General features: G+C 41.4%; 2 protein-coding genes across 2 annotated transcripts in view; both read right to left on the bottom strand.

Moving 5' to 3' along the window:
- Positions 1-556: 556 nt before the first annotated feature.
- On the bottom strand, positions 557-10,684 carry LOC118831293 (protein-lysine N-methyltransferase EEF2KMT-like). The gene is made up of 8 exons (XM_036738565.1): positions 10,580-10,684; positions 8,366-8,428; positions 5,928-6,008; positions 5,343-5,444; positions 4,244-4,377; positions 3,859-4,145; positions 2,044-2,193; positions 557-844 (listed from the first exon to the last, which is right to left on the bottom strand). The coding sequence occupies exons 1-8, from the start codon at positions 10,655-10,657 to the stop codon at positions 744-746; spliced, it is 996 nt and encodes a 331-aa protein (XP_036594460.1). The 5' UTR covers positions 10,658-10,684; the 3' UTR covers positions 557-743.
- Positions 10,685-13,341: 2,657 nt separating this feature from the next.
- Positions 13,342-18,777, bottom strand: part of LOC118832111 (ectonucleotide pyrophosphatase/phosphodiesterase family member 7-like) — a 57,073-nt gene continuing 51,637 nt past the window's right edge. The window contains exons 4-6 of the mRNA XM_036739546.1: positions 17,719-17,956; positions 16,803-16,941; positions 13,342-13,423 (exon numbers count right to left, since the gene is read on the bottom strand). Coding sequence (XP_036595441.1) covers positions 13,342-13,423; positions 16,803-16,941; positions 17,719-17,956 — 459 coding nt within the window. The remainder of the gene's footprint in view (positions 13,424-16,802; positions 16,942-17,718; positions 17,957-18,777) is intronic.

The following is an 18,777-nucleotide window of genomic DNA, read 5'->3' as shown; positions in this document are numbered from 1 at the left end:
AAGGAAAAGAAGGATGCTGAGGTAGCTTACATCAGATGACCTTGACTATCTCAGGAAAGTAGGAAGGCCATGAGAGAGCAAAGAGTTAAGGGGTGAGATTAGGTGCTTGGGACACTACAAAAGTCTGAAATACCCACAATACAGAATATGGTGGAGGGTCAACTGATGAACACAGGACTCAGCTGAGACCAGACAGTATAAATGCAACATGTTAGCACAGTTAGGATTGTCCCTTGTAACACTTGACAGCCCAGAAGCTGAAGTAACTTACTGGCACTTACCTAGGCTAGAGAGTGGCAAATGGAGGAGAATGAAAGGCCAAAAGGTGTCAGGATGAAAGTGGCAGCATGTTTAAAATGGCTGAGAAAAGGCCTGTGAGGGGGGCAAGGAGAGCCAAGGAGGGACCCAGGGTTAAGTTCAATCTGAATGAGGGTGGGAGGCTAGAGAGGGGAAGTTCAGAGGTCAGAATCTTGGAGGCTGAAATGAAACATGTGCTAATGTTAAAATGGGGGAAAAAAGCACTCTGATAGTTTTATCTTTACAGGTAAAATACTTGTATTTTCAGTCACTTTTCTGGATTTACAGGGAGTTGCTCACAGAGCAACAAGTACATCTCACATTTCCTTTTTCCTTAGAAGGAAATAATTGTCCAGTGATTCAAGTGTTATGCAGCAGCTCCAAAATAGAATTTTCTCCTAAAAATTCTCTAAATGTTTACTGTAGCCTTGAAATATTTGCACAATTTACACCAATAATTTTACAATTACCATCTCTGAATGTTTTTCATATGGAAACAATTTCTGGTTGTGACTAGGAAGTTTCTGCCATCCAATCCCAACTCTACCTAGAAACAAATAGAAAATATCTTAGTACAGTGGTGCTTTAGGGGTTTGGGTTTAGAGGGAGGCATTAGTGAGGGGCTGTCAGTATAGAGCTGTGTGCTTTGTACTTTGTACATAATACATATTCTGTATTAACACCTCTGTTCAAAAATTACTGTTTTCCTTAAGCTGTGAGAACATCAGATTCTGACCTTTGCAGAGAGATTTTTGATTATTTTTTGTTCCTAATGAACAAAATGATATAAATTTATGTGATTTATGTATCAATACTTTGATGAGAATAAAAAAAATTAGATTAAGAGTAGAAATGTCACTTTAGGAATAATCTACTAATTTCCCAGTCCTATTGAGTTTTAACTACACTCTACGGTGAAGAACCATTACCAAATTCATTAATTATGCTTATATTGTCATGGTTCATTATTTCTTTAAGGCCTTCTACCTTAAGAAGAGGGTGTTAGCACATAAAAGTGTTTGTTAAACTTGACTCCTAGTAAGACACCTGTGAAATGCAAACATATTTTCATTTACTAATGGCTGCAATGACAGTAGAAGCACTTAATTACTTGTAAGATTAGGATTAAAAAAAAAGCCCAGGTGTGCTAATTGCTTCCTACTGTTAGCTGAAAGATGGAAACTGGAGAATTTATAAAAGCTCTGTTCCTCAACAGAAATCTTTTTTTGGCTGTTGTACCATCAGATACACTAGAAGGGTAGAGAGAGATCTGGGGAATATTATGTTGAATAATAAATTTATATTTATCTTTAAGGCTTAAGGGAGAGAAGAAATTAAGAAAAATGGTTAAGGGATTTAAAAAAAATAATATGCTTAGTTCAATACTGGAGAATAGATGTCATTTTAGTTGTGTAAGTAATAAAAAAGTATGAGAAAGAACTTAAAAGCCTACAAGATTTCCCCGTTTGATTCTTGATAGAAGACCCTGAATCATTTCTTGCTTTAACACTAGATACAACTATCCTGGGAGCTGATTCTTGTTGCCAGAAGCAATTGCCATCAATAGTAATTTCTATTAGTGGGTTGCTGGAGCCATACCATTCTTTTTCTCTCCACTCTTCTGGCCTACTTGCTTTACCTTCTCCACCTACACTTTGTATATATTTAGTAGAGGCCTAGATCTCTGTCTCCTTGAGGAAAGTAACTAGACTAAAGGTATTCTCACATCCACAGCAATGTACTTACTGAGCTCTGTTCTGAACAGCTGGTAAGTGTCTGGGTTCCGCACGGTGAAGGCAATGTACACCTCTGGAGATCTCTGATCTGCCTGGCAAACAGAGAGTTTTTGCAGCACTCCGATGAGGGAGAGGATGATCTCTGGATCATATACCACATCTACAATGAGAAACTCAGATTATTCATTTTCTTTAAGGTTATTACTTAAAAAAATAGAAGTGTTATGTGCATTCTTGAGTTAGGAAGCAAGGCTAGAGCCAGAAGAATGCAGCAGTTACATTCATTTTATGTTTCATTAGGGTGAAGGAAAATTACCCAGATTAAAATGGAATAATCTAGGAGAAAAGTTTATTTTCAAACTGCTAAAAGGCACTACCAAAAATAAAGATCATAGGCAATGACTTGTGCCCTTAAGTGTGTGTGAGAGTGTGTGTGTGTGTGTGTGTGTGTGTGTGTGTGTGTGTGTGTGATTGGCCAATATAAAAGATGCCTAGTGAAGCAAAAGCTGACTGTTATGCTTAAGGATTTCTATCTTCTAAGATTGGTATACCTAAAAAGACCACTGGGTTTGGAATACTAGGACCTGGCTTCAAATCCTACTCTGCTGCTTATCATCCTATAACTTGGGAACAACTCATTAACCTCTCTGACCCTCACAGATAAAAATGAAGAAGCAGTCTGAGGTCCCTTCCAGCTTTTCTTTAGGATCCTATGTTCTGATAATTTTTCAGTTCCAGTTTACTGGAATGACTGCAGCTCATGATTGGGAGGAAAGAAGATGACCTATTCCTTTGGTAGACTGACACTCTAACACCCTGGGGTAGCTGAAAGCCTCACAATGAAATGGAGAATCAACCAGTCTATACAACAGAAATAAAGAATCGAATCACAGAATTTTAGGTTGGCAGACAGCCCCTTTAGAGACTTCAGTCAGGGACATCAATGAACCAGGTCTTATGTGAACAAAAGATGAGAATAACAGGATATTGAGGCCAGCATAATGTGGCCTCCTAATATGATCAGTGACAAACACTGCTTTTCTCCATGAATAATTCTTCAAATGGTGCTTGTCTTTGAAGCTATCTTCAAGTCTTGTTACCCAGGTAGGGGTGTCTGCAAAGCATTTTAGAAACAAAGTGCAATATGAATTTAAGTTGTTTAAGGAGCAGGGTGTTAAGGTAGAAAAAGCACTGGTCTGGGAGTTAGAAGAATTACTAGCTGTGTGACCACAAGCAAGTCAGACCGTCATTTGACCAATGAGTAAACCATAACTTAGAGGTTAATATGTGCACTATTTACCCCAATAGGATTGTTGTGAGGAAAGCACTTTCTAAATCGGAGCTATCACTTCTCTTTAGGCATGATGAGAAACCAAAGAAGTGAAGATGGGAAGGGAAGAGAACATGTTTGTCATGTTCTCAGGGGAAGACAGGCTATGGAGGCACGGGAGCTAAAAATGTCCCAAAATCTCAGCAGAGATTTTTTCAGTAGGGCCTTCTAAATGTACTTAGTAGTGAACTGCTAGTACTCTCAAAGCAAGGTGCAGAGCAAGAAACAACCCTGCTGAAATGATGAAATAAAAATCCCTCTAATCAACTGTAATAGTTGTGACCTAAAATGAGGATGCATTTAGTAACTCATGGTTACCAGTGGTAACAGTTCCTTGTATTTACTTTACTCTGGGGAATGAAAAGTAATCCCCCAAACATTCAATCAAGTTTTCTTCTTCTTAATAGTTTTCACCACTCTACCCCTTCTCTCTTAGCCTGGGAGGTAGAGCAAGCTGACTTCCTCATCTCTAACTTGATTTATCCTGGTCAATACCTGCTGCAATGATGACATCTGGTTGGAAGACAGAAATTTGTTCTGTAGTAACTAGATCCCAGTCCAGCTGAACAGCCATCACGGTGGGTGAGACCAATGTGCCGACTGAAGGTTGCAGGGGTGCTGTGGAATCTGGCTTTAGCAAGAAGCCATTTAGGAGGATATTTCCTTTGAGTTGCTGAAGAACCTGACTGTGGCAGTCACTGAAGACATATGCTTTGGGAGAGCACATCTTGCAAATAGCCAGGCCTGTAAAACCAACTCCACTTCCAAGTTCCAAGACTGTTCTGGGTGTAAGAAGTAAAGAAGGGCAGCAAATTAATATTTCTTCAAGTATCAACCTACTTTTCCCCCTGTTTGCTTCAGCTCCTCTCCCATCTGTTACCTGTTAGTGAAGGCTGCTGGGTTTTCTATGGCCCATTCTGCAAGGTAGAGAGCAGCATCCCAGGTGACCAGGCCTGTGGTCCCCTGAGAAATGATTGCTGTACTTTCAGAGAGTGAGATTGAATTTCCAGAGGGCTGGTGGAGGGAGAGAGAAAAGTTCTCTAGTAAAGTAAAACCACTTGCTTCTTTCAATATGAAATGAACAGCCAATCACCACAAATCCCAGTTACAGCATTCTTTGACTCTGAGTCACCCATGACATGTCCCTCTGGCCATGAAGGCTTTTATAAACTCAACAACTTGAAGCTGAACACTCACATTCTCTTACCTTTGTGGTTCCCTATATATAGCACCAAGTACACTATTTGGACTATCGGCTAAGACTGTGCATGACATTCAGCCATAGAGCCTTTGTTTCTTCAGGAAAAGGAACTGAATAACCTGATGAGTTGTTTCTGCTTGTTCTTGAAATGTACATATATATGTATGTATATGTATATCATGTTTATCACATGGACTAATGACACCTTCTGGAATTAGTGTCCTGTGAGATAATATTTGTGAAGCACTAGAGATGAGACACTTTTGCCTACCAAGTAAAAAGCTTTTCTTCAGTGCCTCCTTACCCTGTGGCAGGAACTGTTCACAGTGCTGGGGATATGGAGAAAAAGTGAACCAGTTCCTGCCCTTAAGAATTTATAGTTTAGCCAGAGATCCTGTATGTGTCTGTTGTGTGGGTGTCTGCATATGTTGATATTTGCTACACGTACTTATGTATACAATAACTACAGGGTAATTCGGGGGTTGTTGAGGGGAAAATGCACTAGCAACTAGGAAGACTAAAACTGTTTCATATACGTATTTCATTTGAGTTATACCTTGAAGGGAATGAGGAAACTCTAAAAGATGGAGGTTAGGAGGGAATGCCTTCCAAACATGGGGGAGAACCAATGCAGAGGCATGGAGCTGGGGCATAGAGTGTCAAATATGAGGAACTGTTGGCTCAATGTGGACACAGTGCACATGAATGGGAATGATGTAGGAAAGGTAAAGCTGGTTCCTGGGTCAAAGTGTGAGGAAAGGAGGAGAAACTGTCCTACCAGCAAATAACTCCGGTGGCACTGGGTGGATTCCTCAGCAGAAAGAATTTCAGCTAATGCTTCATAGAGCTCATCCAAAGGCTCCGTGTGAGCAGCCTCATGCTGTAGACAGACAAGAGTGAGCAGGAATTCAAAGATTCAGCTAAGAGGATTAAATGACAATTATTAATCATTTCTTGGTTAGGTAGTAAAGAATGATGTGACTGACAGACTCTCCCATTCACCCAGCTGCGATGGGCCTATTGTCTCTGAGTCCCCATCCTGGAAGCAGACAACTGGAAGAGAAAGGTATGTTTGTGAGCCTAGATTCTGCATCGGCCAACACAGAATCATAGTCTCAAAGCCTGCTTGCTGGTAGTGAACAAGGAAGCCTGGCCTCTTCCTAAAAATCCAGCGGACATTCAGGGAAGATCAGGAAGAGTTCCAGAAACTCTACTCACCTTCACAGCACACTCTGCCCTGGTTCAGGATATTATCTGTGAGGGAGAGCTGAGGGAGAGAGTCATCTTGCTTCCTGCTAACCAGAACCCATCTAGCTTGCTTGACTGTTCACCTCACTTTGGTGAAATGAGAATCACTATTTACCTTTTTAATTAGCTCAGAGAGGAAGCATCTTGTGTATTTCACTGATGGTGGATGTTTCACACACAGTGGATTTAGGACAGTCTGTGACAAATGACAAATAAGATGTTGTTAATGAAACTAGTCTTTTAATCTATTTTATTATTCCTTAGTTTTGCAAGCTTTAATTTAGGGGCACATCCTCGAACTAGCTTGATAAGCTCAAAGTAAGGAGATTTTGAGGGCAGGGCCTGTCTTTTGCATTTGTATTTCTAGTATTTAATACATTCTTGTAGCTTGATTGTTGATTTAGAAGAGGAAGGAGGGTGGGTACATATGGTTATTAACTATAACCGTGCCTGATATACTCAAAATTCAAAAGTAATATCCCAAGAAATATCTGTTTCACTAGAGAAAAGAATGCTGAGAAAAGTCCTTCTATATCTATATCTATATCCTCTGGCAGGAGCTGAAAGCACATTGACTCTGTCCAGATTTCCCTTAGGTTGCTGATGTGTGAAACCAAAAAATACTGGATTATTATGAATGAAACCAGCAATTTAGCAAATCTACAGGTATGTGCAATTAAGAGATTATCATTCTAACAAATTATTTTATTTGGCAGAGAATGTGATACAATATAATTGCAATTAGGATGTATCCTATTTTCTACTGGCTTACTTTCAGACAATGTTACATTTTAAAGCAGCTGTGGAGCCATCACCAGGGAAGCTGCTTCCCTTTCCTTCCTTCTGTCCTCTTCCCTCTTCCTTGCTTCCTACTAACCAGAACCCACCTAGCTTGCTTGACTGTTCACCTGACTTGGATGAAATGGGAATCACCAAGTCTATTTCTTCTGGTAAGACAGAAGACCATCAGGCCTTACCCTCTGTCCCTCCACTGCATCTGACGTCTTGATGAAAACTAAGAATACCTGAACCTTGCCACCTGCCCCGTTAGACTTTTCCATCTGCCTTATAGTTGAACTTCCTTTTATGTGTTGTCTATTCCCAGCAGAATGTGAGTTCCTTGAGAACAGAGATCATCTCCATTTTTCTATTTATATATCCAGTGCTTGGCTTATAGTAAGCTTTTCACCATTTTTTCATTTATTTTTCCTTACACAAATGCCCCTTTGTGAGCGGAGAACTCCAAGTAGAAGTCAAACCTATAGTCCAGCTCTATTTTTCTTCTGAGGGAAATTGCTGAGCCCAATTTCTGTTCTTCCCTGTTTGCTATTTTTATCTTTTCCCTCTTTTCCCATCCCTTATAAGTGTTTTTTGTAACGTTAATCTCATGTCGCTAAAATAAAAAGCAAAGTCTGTATAGTATGTGTGATTTATAATTCCACTATACAAACGAGGGTAAGCTCTTCAGTACAGGTTAGGTAAAGGCAGTGACTGCCTTGTATATAGCAGCTCACACAACAAACCTAAATTTATACCTTATATCTACAAGGTGCAGAGGCAGCACGGCGTAGTGGATAGAGAACAGGCCTCAGAATCAAGAACGCTTGGGTTCTAGTCCTTCCTCTGACACATACTATCTTTATGAACCTGGGCAAGTCACAACCTTAGTGACCCAGGCAACTTTTTCGTTTTCCAATTAACGAGTTTTTTCTCCTCCCTCCTTTCTACCTCTCCTCTTTCCTCCCCTGGAAGAATTCCCTCCACTAAATCCTGGTAACAAATATACAGTCAAACAAATCGTAATATATTGGCCATATGCAAAAATGTATCTTTTTCTGCCAGGAAGTGATCAGCATTCCTCCTGACTTGGCCTCTGGATTGATAGCTGCAATATGGTTATTCACTGCATTAACCAAAGTTGTCTTTCCAAACTCTTCATTTCTAACATGTTGTTATATAAATCGTTCCCTTGCTTTTACTCACTTTACTCTTCGTTTGTGTTCATACAAGTGTTTCCAGTTTTCTCTAAAACCATCCCTTTAACCAACTTTTTGGCTCAGGCAACAAATTCTCAGACTACAAATTCTAGATGGGTTGCCATGAAGTGAAGACAATTGTCATGATTGAGTACCCTACACAAATGCTATCATAGGTCTGGACCAAAGTTAGAGTTCACAGGGTCAAGGCATATCTCTTTACACTTAAGTAAGCAGCGTACTGTTACACTCATATGTAGTCTTTGTCTCCTAAGTTTATAGGTAAATTAAAAAAAAATCTATTAAGCCAGCTGTTAAAAGCTAGAAGAATATGTAGCACCTGCCATCTTTGTTTATGTTGCAGATAGTTTTAAAAAATGCACGAAATTCTCTCCCCTCAAGTGTATTTTTATATATTCTGATAGCTTCATCCATGGAAACAAAGCATCCCAAACTGTCTATTGTACTGATACCCCAATACAGGTGGCAGCACATCCTTGCAGAGACTCAGTCTGCCCAAATATGGCTCAAAGTGAGATGGCATTAAAATTTGTTGTTTTGTTTGTTTGTTTTTTACCTTCTGCAAAATATTCAGCAGCAGCTCAGAATCCAATGAATTCTTTAATTTTTCTTCAAGGCTCTATTCATAGGAGAATAAAAAAACATGAAGAAAAATGTCAAGGACATTTTCAGAGGAACATTAAACTTGTAAATGGTACATTTTGGTAAAGAATTTTATGATTCACTAGAGACCCTGGGCCAAGAGGAAGTGAAGTCATAATCAGAAAGCATGACCTTGATACATTAGATGTTATCTATAAAGAAAAGGAGAGGAAGCAAACAAAAAAGCCAACCCCAAATCACTGGTTTTCATACAGCACATTCAGAACCAGAATTTTAGAGCCAGAAGAAGAGATGTTAGTGATCACAGGGTTCAATTTTTTTATTTCACAGGTGAGGAAGATGGGCTCCTCATATCAATTAATATGGAAACATTTTTCCATATCAATAAACTGTTAACTTAGGCATAACCAAAGAAAGTTATTTTCAATAGGCCTGTTTATGTCCCGGATAAGAAGTCTTTATAAACACAAGAACATCAGCTTCTATATTCACCAGATTTTTGACTCCTCTCACAGGTTACTCCAGTATAGAGAGGTTGTACCTTGGCAGTATCTTAGGGCTGAACCAGGACAATAACAATTTCCATGTTATTTTCTGAATGATTAATGTTCATAATATTGTTTACCATGGTACTGAAGTTATTGAAATAACATAAATATCTACAACAGGCAATGAAATACTTCAGAATGTATAAGCCAACCTCTAATATTCAGAATATATTGCCACAGTTAATTCACTCCACATCAAGGGAATTGTAAGTGAAAACATTTTAAATCATAATTACAATACTGGCAGAATGAAAATTTGCTGTCAGAGCAGTGTTAAATGTGCTAAGTCCTTAAGTCAGGGTCCTCTATCCTAATTTCCACCACTTTCCACCCTATGTTTGGGGGTGTCATTTTGCCAATATGTAGCTATTTTATGTCTTTCTCACTCCCTGCCATGTCCCAGTGGTTTTGAAAATCTTCTTAGGATGGGAGAAGTAGTAATATGCTTTTTCAATGAGGGGTATAACTGGCTTTGTTTAAAAAAAAACAACCAAACCTATCATAAAGTATTGTTTCTGACCTCTGAAAATTGGATAATTTTAATAGCTGGCATTTATATAATGCTTTCAGGTTTGTGAAGTACTTTACAAACATCTTATTTTATCCACAGGACAATGCTGGAAGGCACGGTTAATTATCTCCATTTTAAAGTTGAGGAAACCAAGGCACACAGAGGTTAAGTGACTTGCCTGGCATAGGCAGCTATTGCTTAAGCAAGAATTTGAACTTAGGTCTTGTGACTCCAGGTCAAGTAGGAGATCCTTGGGAGGTCAAGGTGAACTGTTTATTATTCTCTGAGTGTGCTAAGCTATTCTTTGAGGCATTCATTCAATCTTAATAAAGACCTACTATGTGCCTCAGAGGCAGCTAGGTGGCTTGGTAGACAGAGGGGTGAACCTGGAGTCAGGAAGACCTGAGCTTGGACACTTACTAGCTGGTGTGACCCTGGGCAAGTCACTTAGCCTGTGTTTATCTTAATCCACTGGTAAAGGAAATGGCAAACCACTCCAGGATCTCTGCCAAGAAAAGTAAGGCCCACAGGGTCACAGACACGACTGAACAACAACGTGTCTTCTGAGATTTCTTCTCGTTTACACTGTGTTTCTATCTGGTGGGCACATAGCTATTTGTATGGAATGGAATGGACGCTCCTGGAGGCAGGGAAGTGCTTTTGTCTCTTTTTGTATCATCAGCACTCATTCCTGGGTGCCTGGCACATAGGAAGCGTTAAACATATGCTTGTTGACTGACTGCCAGAAGAGTGGATGGGCAGCGGCGGGAAGGAGGCAGGCAAAGTGGCTCCGGGGCCCTGGAATTCTGGCTTCCAGCCCTTCCTCACGTGCCGGTGCCAGGCCTGAGCCCGCAGCACGATCGCCCACCCTGCTCGGCTCCTCGCGCCTTCCCTTCCTGCATCCCACATCCCGCATCGACCCCAGTCCTATCCCCGGCCCTCGGCACTCGGCAGGGCCGGCCTGGACACAAGCCACCCCCCTCCCCACCTGGGTCCTTGCCCCCTACCTCTGCCAGGCCAGGGCCTCCAAGCCTCGGCCTCCAGGTAGGGGGACTGCCGGACTCTCCGGGGACCCGCGGGCCGCCCCCCGCCCCCCGCGCTCCCTCACCCGCCAGGGGAAGGATGGCAGAGGCCGCGCCGCCAGGAAGCGGCGCTCGAAAACCTCGATCAAGGCCTGCGGGGCCATGCTGCCTTCCGCCGCCACCGTGCTGGAGGGAGCTGCGCAGTGCGGGGCTTCGAAGACCGGGGCGGGGTTAGGGAGGGTCTAACAATCCTAGGGACTGTGATTGGCTTTGGAGGCGGGCTCTGTAGCGCTCTTATTTGCCTTATAGTAAGGGGCTGTGCGGGCGCGTTTGTCTTTGAGTCAGGTATGGGGGCGGGCGTTTGCTTTAGAGGCGCCTGATAGGGCATTTGGATCGGAGGCGGGGCTTGGAGGGCGGACATTTTCCTTGTAGGTGGGGACTTAGAGGCGGGCATGGCGGGGCGGGCATTTGCTTTAGAGGTGGAGCCTGTGATAGGTTCTTTGGTTTGGAGGCGGGGCCTAGGAGAAGTGCTTCCTTAGAGGCAGGGCTTGCGGGCTTACGTGTCTTTTGAAGATGAGGCCACTGGCTCTGGGGAGATATTGATCTTGGGGGCGGGGTCTGAGAGGTGGGCGTTTGAGACAGCAACGGGGGAGGAGGGCCCCTGCTCCCCTCCGCCCCCCTCCCTGTAATAGTTTTGTCTTGGTGGAGGAGCTTGGGGCGGATCTTTGCCTTTGGAGGAGGGGCCGTAGAGACAATGTTTGAGGGAGGGATTTGGAGGCGGGACTTGTCTGCACTTTCCTGGGAGGCTTTGCCCGGAGTTGGGTATCTTCCTTTGAGGCGGGGCCTATGGGTGGGCTTGTGAGATAGGGAAGGGGCAGGGCATTTGCTTTGGAGGCAGGGATCGTGGGGCGGGCACTCCCTTTAGAGGCGGGAACTGTGGTGGAATATTTGTTTTGGAGGCGGGGCATGTGGGCGGACCTTTGATTTGGGGCGAGGCCTATGGTAAGCGGGGCCTGGGATAGGTACTTGCATTTGAGGCGGGGCATTTGGGGGTGGGGCGAGCATTTTCTTCAGAGGCGGAACCTGTGATTGGGTATTTGCCTTGGAGGCGGGCCCTGGGCGCAGTTTTTTTTTTCCTAGAGGCGGGATACACTGTAGTGAAGGAGGTGCAAGTCCTGTGGCGAAACTGGCATCCTAGAGGCCAACCTAAAGGAGGCTAGGGAGAAGCCCGGGAAATATGCTCTGGGGAACGGGTCCTGGAAGGAGGTTCCCGGCTGTGGAGGAGCTCCATTCCAAGATGTGAGGCTCTAGAGGAGGGTCCGGGGCAAAGGCAAGAAGTCTTGGAAAAGTGGGGGATGGGAAGAGGCTAGACAAAGAATGACACAATTATTGGGCACAATAAAAGGTCTGGAATCTCAAGGGAAACGATATAAAAAATAGGGATAAATACCATATTATACCTGGGACAGCTAGGTGGTGCAGGGCATAGAGTGTCAAGCTTGGAGTCAGGAAGACTCATTTTCCTGAGTTCAAATCTGGCCTCAGGAACTTACTAGCAGTGTGACCCTGGGCAAGTCACCTCACCCTGTTTGCCTCAGTTTCCTCATCTGTAAAATGAGCTGGAGAAGGAAATGGCAAACCACTCCAGTATCTCTGCCAAGAAAACCCCAAATGAGGTCAAAAGGAGGCGTGGACACAACTGAGAAACGGCTGAACAAGCAAAGTCATTAAAACTAGTTGGTTAAATAATTGAAATATTTATCGATAGAACACACTAAATAAGCAAAACCCAGAAGTAATATATCATCATAGCACTTTTGCGGTAGCGAGGAAATTGGAGTGAAATGGGTTCCCATTTATTGGGGAAGAGAGCTGAATATAGTGGAATGTGATTTCTTCATAACAAATGACATATATGAAGAATTCAGAGAAACATGGCAAGACCTGTGAACTGAAGCAGAACAAAATAAGGAGAGCAAAGAGAAGCTGTGCAATAGCTACAATGATATAAAGGGAAGCAACATTGAAAGGCATCAGAAATCTGAGCTATGCAGTGATTTTTTCCTGGTGAAGCAGGAAAAAGGGTAACTATAGGTCAGGATGAGGTCCATCGTTGTCAGACATGGCCAGTGTTGGTTTTACCCAATTTTATTTGAGAAGCAGCATGGCATATTGAATAGAGTACTGGGCTGGATGTCAGGGAAATCTGGGTTCCTGTATTTGACATTACCTGTGTGACCCTGGGAAAGTCACATAATCTCTCTGTAAATCTCAGTAAACTGAGGTTTACTCATTTATATGATGGATTTGATAATCATAGCTTCTTTGTCATAGGATTTTTGTGAGGAACAAGTGAGATGTCATACAAAGCACTTTGCAAAAATGGCGATAATATGAATAGGAGCTATTATTAATGCTTTTTTCTTACAAGAGAAAATTCTGTTAGCAAATGACAAATAATTTTTTTTAAAAAAAGAAGATGAAAACATTTATTTTGTAAAAAGAAAAAATGTTAATATACTGGTAGAAGATTGATGAAGGAATAACTCAAGACCTATAACACTTAGATATGAAATTTTACTTAGAAAAATCATTAAAGGGAATTAACTGTATGTAGTTGTTTTTCTTATGGTGGAAACTACACCATTTAGCAAAATCATCTTTTTTCTCCTTTGGCATTGTTGCTTCAAGTAAAGGGTGAGCTGGTGTTATCTAATATACCTACACTGTGTTACGATTCAGAGCACATACACACATTTTATTTTATAACCCCTCTTTATAACAAAATACCCAATCTCCTTCAATAAATATATTAAGTAGAGCAAAGAGGATTTGACTGGATCTCAATTCAGAAATACACATTTTGAAGTACTGGGTTTATAACTGTCAGAGGTAAATCTTTGTTGCTTTTTTGCTTTTCACTTCTGTGCCTGTGGAGAAAAGTAAAAGGGTCAGATTAGTTAAACTTTTAATATATGATTTCATTTCTATGTGTTTATTGAAATCCACTGAGGTCCACAGTACTTTGTATATCAGTTAAGCAAATTTAAGTGCCTACTATCTGCCAGGCAGCCAGGCACTTTGCCAAATGATAGGATACAAAGACAGAAAGGAAACAGCTCAGGGAGCTTATTTTCTACTGGGAGAGACTCTCTCTCCCCTTCCCCCACCTCCCTCTCTCCCTTCCTTCCTTTCCCCTCTCTCTGTCTCTCTGTCTCTTTCTCTCCCCTACTTAAATATATATAAAACTTATGTAAAAGGGATCAAGGGAGCTCAGCATGTGCCTTGGCCATGATACTATTATCCTTCCAGTCACCTGGGTGTCATGGTGGACTTCTTACTCTTTTTTAACCCCACATGCCATCGTTGACAAATCCTGTGGATTCTACCTTTATAATGTCTTTGTGTATACTTCCTTCTCTTCTTTGATACTTCCACAACCAGGTGCAGGCACCTCAAGTCTAGATTGTTGTAATAGCCTTCTCATTTCTCTCCCTGCCTCAAGTCTTTCCCCACTCCAATTTATTCTCCACTCAGCTGTCAAAATGGTCTTCGTAAAGTGCAAGTCTTGCTATGTCACTTCCTATTCAATAATTTCCATTGGCTCCTTATTACCTCCAGGATCAAATATAACATGCTCTGTTTGGTCCTTCAAGGCCTTTCATAACTTGGCTCCTTCCTACCTTTCTAGTTTTCTTAAACCTAACTCACTTCCATGTACCCTTCAATCCTGTGACACTGGCCTCCTTGCTGTCCTTCGCACAAGATGCTTCACCTCCCAGCTCTGTGCATTTTCACTGGCTGTCCCCTATTCTTGGAATACTTTCTCTCCTTGACTCCTGGTTTCTCCTGGCTTCCCTGGCTTTTTTCAAGTTCCAGCTAAAATCTCACCTTCTTCAAGAAGCCTTTCCCAGTCCCCCTTAATTCTAGTTCCATCTGTCTTGAGATTAGCTCCAATTTATGCTACGTATAGTTTGTTTTTACCTAGTTGTTTGCATATTTGTATTAGACTGTGAGCTGCCTGAGCGCAGAGATGATGATGATGATGTTGATGATTGCCTTTCTTTGTATCCCCAGTGCTCAGCACAGTGTCTGACACATTGTAGGTGCTTAATACATGCTGGTTGACTGGCTTCTCCCTGTGGGCCACATGTGCTTCATCTCTCTTACCACTAATGCATATGCAAAACAAATTCAAGGGGACTTTTTTGTGGGGGTAGGGTGGTGGAGTCACTAGCTGCTGGAGGGATCAGGAAAGACCTCAGAGAGGAGATGGAATTGAGCTGAACTTTGAAGGAGGTTAGGCATGCTAAGAGACAGAGGTGAGGGAACGTTTTCCAGCCTTGGGAGGCAGCTGCATATGAGGAATAGCAAGAAGTCCAGTTTGGCTGGACCAGAGGATTCTTGAAAGTGAGAAATGTATAATAGACTGGAAAGATATGTTAGAGTCAGATTGTGAAAGGCTTTAAATGCCAAACATAAAAATTTGTATTTGACCCTAGGGAGACTATCTCTGGAGCTTCCTAGCTATTAGTGCTTTTTTCCTCCTCAAATTATCTTTTTTTGGCGGGGGGAGGGGAAGCAAGGCAATTGGGGTTAAGTGACTTGCCTAAGGCCACATAGCTAGTAAGTGTCTGAGGCCAGATTTGAACTCAGGTTATCCTGACTCCAGGGCCAGTGCTCTATTCACTGTGCCACCTAGCTGCCCCCTCCTCAAGTTATCTTGAAGTAGTATATTTGTGTATATGTAGAGTGTACAGTACCATGTATATAAATGCCTTAAAGGCAGCGACCATCTCATTTGTGTCTTGTATCTCTAGTACTTAGCATGATGCCTTACATGTTTGGGAGGAGGAGAGTAGAGGGATCTGGATCTGTGATTTTATTAGTGTGGAGAACTCTTGGTATGGAAACTCCATTTAGTGAATGCAGAGTTATAACTCCACGGAACTTGTGGTCTTAGAGAGTTAGTGGGAACACTGAGACATTAGGTGATTTGCCCATGGTCTCACAGCCATTATGTGTCATAGGAGGACTTGAGGCCTTCCTGACAAGTCCTCTACATATACCACACTGCCTCTGATCCTATACGTGTAACAGCATGTTACATGTAACATGCAACAAATGTTCAATTGAATTTGGTGGCAAAAGAACTGCATTAGGCACATGTGATTGCTATACAAAGGTACTTTTGATTTGGTTACAATACATCACAGGCCCTCTAGCCTCTCTTGGCTCTGGAGACTTGAAGACTGAGACTGGGGAGGTTCTCTTTGTGGGTTCTAGTCTAGACGTGCAGACAAAGATCTCAATATATGCTAACTTAGTAGTAATAAAAATAGCCTTAGACTTTGAACTCTGTGTGCTGAGTCAGGGAAGAGTTTGTCATAGTTTCTAAAGGACCTTTACAGGTCCAGTGGGTTCAGATCTAAGTAAAAGTTTGGGCCAGCAGTTTCCTTCCAAGTTCCCACATCCAAGTATATATATGTAGAAGAGATCATTGTACCATATCTGGTAAGAAGTGTATGTGTACTGCACTCAGGATTTAACGTTAGTATTCAAGGCTTTATTTCATTAAAAATTCAATGTAAGTTAACATTATGAAATGACTGCTTTTTTTCAAAATTATGCTGTAGGCATAGGAGGTTGAATCAGTAAATTGAACTTTTCCTTTATCTCTCCTTTGGCTAATGGTTTCTATGGAAAACAACTGATTGATTTCTTTCTCAAATGTTGCTTTAGGGTTTAGAGACCTTATAGGTCATGTTTCAGCTTATAGCAAATTTTTATAGTTCAAATATAAATTACTTTAAATGTGGATTTTGAAATGGAGTTTAAGGTTAAGTAAAGTTCCAACTTTTTAGACAATTTATAGCCACACAGGCAGTAGTGGTGCAATAGTGATGAAGGCTGCTTGAAATGGGATGTAGTAACACACACCCATAACTTCTAGGATGTGGGAGGAATAGATGTTTGATAAATGCTTGTTGATTAATAGAGTAAAATGTTGGTTTAGTTGCTGAAAATAGCATTTCACCATATTATCAAAGTACTCATCCCCATCAGCAGCCATAGGAATATAGGGCAGATATCAGAGGCCATTAAGTACAACAATTTCATTTTATAAATGAGGAACCCAACACTCAGGGAGGTTAAGTAAGATCACATAGGTAGTAAACATCAGTGGTGAGATCTTAACCCAGGTCCTCTGACAAGAGGACCATTGCTATTTTCACCATACCAGAATATGTCTCCCTTGGATTGTATTGACAATGCTTATTGATGAACCACAAGTAATACGACGTCCACTTACCCCTTTTTTGACTAACAGCCGTGTACCCTACACCAGAGACAAACAAGATGGCAAGCACTGCTGTTACAGCACCTAAGCCAATAGCAGCTTTCTGCGAAGCGGTTGTCTTCCAGCTCTCATTTCCTGTTACCAAATTTGAAAAGTTTTTTGTAGTTAGTTTGTGAAATATTTGTTAGCCCTGTTCAGGGGCCCCAGGAAAGTCATATCCAGTCATTATTTAATATTTAATTATTGAAAAGAATTCTACCCTAAATCTAAACAAAATCTGCTCTGTAAGAAATGGATCCTGGAAAATTGCCCTTTCTGTTCCTTATTATGTACAACACACTATGGTAGGATCTTTATAGGGCTTGTCTCTTGAATGGGAAGAAATAACTATCCTACTGTGTAAAATAACCTGGTAGTGCCTTTTCAAGGGAGACATTACTTATCTAGGAAGAATATTCTTTGATTCTTTTAAATCACGCAGATCTCTGCCTAGAAGTTGGGCTAAGTATCCTAGAGTTAGGGATTTCCAGAGGTCTGTTTTTCAGCAATGAATGAAATTATGAAGCTTCTGATTCCACTTGTAAGAACCACTCTTTAATCATGGTAAGCAACAACCAAACTTTTGGACACATGAATCTGTCAGGAGGCAGATGGATTTTTTAGAAGAGAAATCTACCTTTCTCCATTACTCCCTGGGTAGCTCAGGGGCATAGACAAGGATTGTTTCCTGGCTTCTTGTTTTAAAGACATCTCCTACAAAAATGACTGTCTTGAGCTCTAATGGAACATGCAGGGATCATGAGCTTAATGGATGTGGAAGAATCTCTGTCATCCTGCAGAAGCATTAGGTAACACAATTGTTCTTAAATTATTTTTGAAGTAGATTCTCTGCAGATTCACTCAGCTGTTGGTTTTATATCTCACCTGACTCCTGATTGAAAGTGTCCACAAGCATGTCCTGTGTAACTGTCAGAGACCCGTAGTGAGGTTCTGGTGTCACTCCCAGGAGTTTACACATCAGTGGGTAAATGTGAATGCTGTCAAAAGGCTCTGCCAGATGATTCTTCTTGAAATCTGGTCCAAATGCTCTGAATATCATTTTCATGTCCATGTCTGCATTATCATAGCCATGATCCCCTTTGTTGACATATAGTACGAACCGCTAGGAAAGAGTCAATAGAGGTTACAATTCTATGAAATGAAAGCACATTATTGTTAATCTATGGTATTTGTGTAATATCTTACAACTTTTGAGATTCATAAAGTCTCTGCAAACGTGAGCTGTGACTTTCCTCCTCTCTGTGACAGAGAGGTATCCAGAAAAAGATCCCTCTTTTTGGATCCAGAAACAGAAATTTCCATAATTTTGGGATAGAGAGTAAAGCATACATGTTCATTTAAAAAATCTAGAGGGGATTAGGGGAATAAAATATGCTTCTTGTAATATGAAGGCCAAGAATTGCTGCTTAGGACAGTCATTGATGGTGATTGTTTCAGCTTTCCCCTGTTTCTTTTTACACACATCAGCAAGCAATCCAAATCATAATTTTCCAATAGCACTGAAACACTGACTGTTCATCTCTTACCAGAATTAATAAATTTTTCACTGTCCAGAAAGTACAGTGCCTTGCACATTTGATGAATACAGAAAGGCTAGACCTATGCAATCTAAACCATAGGTTATTTGCTGGCTATTTTTTAGGTAACTACTTTGTGGAAGGTGCAGTGCTACAATGACAAAACAAAACCAGTCACACTATAACAACAGGTCAAACATAGTCAACCATAGTCTTGGTAATTCAAAGAAGGCCAAAAATTTACTTTGATTTGTCTTGCTTTGTGTCAGTAAGTTGCATCTTTGCTACTCTAACCCATGAACTTTTCCTATCCTATAGCTCCTAGATTATTGATTTCTCCTTGCAATGTATTCCCCCTGGAAATTGTTTTGTATATATTTTGAATTAGTTTTATTTGCACATGAGG

Source organism: Trichosurus vulpecula, chromosome 9 (assembly GCF_011100635.1).
Source record: "Trichosurus vulpecula isolate mTriVul1 chromosome 9, mTriVul1.pri, whole genome shotgun sequence".
Classification (NCBI taxonomy): domain Eukaryota; kingdom Metazoa; phylum Chordata; class Mammalia; order Diprotodontia; family Phalangeridae; genus Trichosurus; species Trichosurus vulpecula.
This window is presented reverse-complemented; position numbering and strand designations above follow the sequence as displayed.